We start from the raw sequence: 2,515 nt of genomic DNA on the forward strand, positions 1-2,515 counted from the left end.
TAGATAGATAGATAGATAGATAGATAGATAGATAGATAGATAGATAGGCAGGCTGGTGCTGAGGAAATATGACATTGCAAAAATAAACTTACCGGACAATGCATACCACCAAATGCCAGGCAGAAAAGAAAGGTGGGATGGACCTCCAGGCTGGTGAAAGGTTATAACAGCATGTTAACTTTCACCTCTTTTCCCCATTGTTATCACGAGAGCGTGGTGCAACATCACTCTAGACTAGAGGGTGCAAATCTAAGTTGCATTGCTCATATTTCAGCTCATACATACGTGTTTTGGTGTGCACGCTGGATGCAGTTAAAAATGTTTCCAGTTTCTGAGTTGTCACTGTACATCTGAGGATACTGCAAGTGAAGACAAGTTTATTTGTATACAGGCAATTCAAAGTGCTTTACATGAGCCACAGAAAGACACCGCTCAAGCATAAAACTATGCCAGCGGACTGTGGACTTGTTGAGGTGCAGCTCTTAAACAGTATGAGAGAGAGAGATAGATAGATAGATAGATAGATAGATAGATAGATATCCAATGATCTGCTCACGTTTACGTTGTACTTCTTGCGGGCTTTGCCAACTTTAATGGCCAGATGTGTAACCATCACTATACTGGCAACGCCAGTCAACACCACATATCCATACTCTTTGGAAAGCACAACCATCCTGGCAATCTTGAGAGAGGAAGAGAAAAAAAGCTGAATTACCTGTGAGTTATTCGATCTTGGATGTGTATATAAATATATATATATATATATATAGTTATCATTTCAGCTTTTGACTCATTTTGAAAGTAATACCTCTTACTTTTTGAGTGTAGCCTAACTCTTAGTATTTTTTTTATAGATAAGAAATCAGGGGAAACTCAAACAGGAGAAAGAGGCTGTAAAAAGCACACCGGAGAGCACGGGCGCATTAAAGGCAAAAGGTCAAATGAGGATACCAACGACGCCATCAACGTTAGACCAACACGTTTGAGAGGAGACGTGCAGAAGACAAATGGAACCATAACATAACATTTCAAAAGTTTACCTTAAAGACGTAGCGAGTGTGAAAAACAGAGCGACTGACCGATGTCACCAAAGTTTCCAAGAAACGTACTCGACTGTGTTTCCGGGTGCGTCTGTCTCTTTATACATCCACGGTGTGCGTAATGCGTAAAGGCTTACGTAACACTCTGGTAACACAAACAATGAGGGCGTGGTGTGCCACCTGTGGCCTACTGCAGTCTGCCGTTTATGAAAATGATTTTTTCCTTAAACTTGTGTTGTTAATGTGCGCTAAATGTCACGAGAACACCCGGTTCGCTCTACGATACAGTGCTCTACAGAAACGTTTCCTCAAAAAATCAGTTCAATTTTTCTGACATGCGCACTAGACCATGCACTGAACTGTATCGTTACTCCCCTCTGATAATGATTCGTATTATTATTACCACATTGCTTGTGTTTTTTCCAATTTATACTACTTTATACTTCCACTTTATTTGAGCAAGAAAGAAATTTATGTTTTATTTATTTTTTACATTATTTAGTTGCGCGTTACTTTACAAACATTTAAAAAACAAAACATACTTTGGCCTTTTACTATATGATGCACTAATATAGATTCAACTACCCAACAGTATAATTTTTATGAAATTACCTCCATCTCAACCAGCTATGTGGCTGCATCAATAATATTGATAATACACTCATATAATATATGACAGTATAAACTTACAACAGCATTTTTAAGCACTATAAGTAATTTGCAAGTGGCTGCAACAATACTATTTATGTATTTTTACTTCAGTGAGATTTTCAGTATAGGGCTTTCACTTGCAAAGAAAAACATCTAAGTTGCTTGTGCAAAATTTGAATTAAATGTATGGGCCTTATCTCTATTCTTTGCTTTTGTTTGCGAATAGTTTTACTTTAACAGGTTTCACATTTCTGTTATTATGAAGATTTATCTTTGCTTGAGTAGATTATTCAACATGGTTAATTATAGAAGATATTGCAGATATAAAGTGAGGATTTGTTTCATACGGGATACATGACAAGAAAAGCACAGGTGCAAGTAATGACATTAATGATGACTCCATCCAGTAAGCTGTGGCAGTGAGCAAGTTCACAACACCAGGGCTCTGATCCTGGAGGGCTGCCAACAATCTGCACCTGCTTTGAAGTGACCAAGGATCTCAAAGAACAAAGTTTCCTGTATCACATATCAGGTCAGGTTGAGACATGCAAAGCCCTGTCAGTGGTGTCTCTTGTTCAGCAGGCCAAGAGTCACTTCTACACTGTTATGTCACTCAAACAACAATTTGGTGCTGTAGTTGTTTGTTTTTTTGTCTTTGTCTTTTTGACAAAACAGGTCTTATGAATGCAGAGTAACCATAAAGATAAAAATGCAGGACAACTTCTTGCAAAGGTCAAATGTGACTGACATGCTCTAAGACGAGGGATTACAGTATACCGAGCCTCTTCATTTTGCAATTCATCTGTCGAATGTAGAACACTGAA

General features: G+C 38.1%; 1 protein-coding gene across 1 annotated transcript in view; it reads right to left on the reverse strand.

Annotated features, from left to right (window-relative positions):
- Window positions 1–1,166, reverse strand: part of mgst3a (microsomal glutathione S-transferase 3a) — a 2,578-nt gene extending 1,412 nt beyond the window's left edge. The window contains exons 1-4 of the mRNA XM_031854826.1: window positions 1,041–1,166; window positions 557–682; window positions 286–359; window positions 93–150 (exon numbers count right to left, since the gene is read on the reverse strand). Coding sequence (XP_031710686.1) covers window positions 93–150; window positions 286–359; window positions 557–673 — 249 coding nt within the window. The 5' untranslated portion in view covers window positions 674–682; window positions 1,041–1,166. The remainder of the gene's footprint in view (window positions 1–92; window positions 151–285; window positions 360–556; window positions 683–1,040) is intronic.
- Between the last annotated feature and the right edge of the window lie 1,349 nt (window positions 1,167–2,515).

Source organism: Anarrhichthys ocellatus, unplaced genomic scaffold (assembly GCF_004355925.1).
Source record: "Anarrhichthys ocellatus isolate YVR2014 unplaced genomic scaffold, GSC_Weel_1.0 scaffold15, whole genome shotgun sequence".
Taxonomy (NCBI): Eukaryota; Metazoa; Chordata; class Actinopteri; order Perciformes; family Anarhichadidae; genus Anarrhichthys; species Anarrhichthys ocellatus.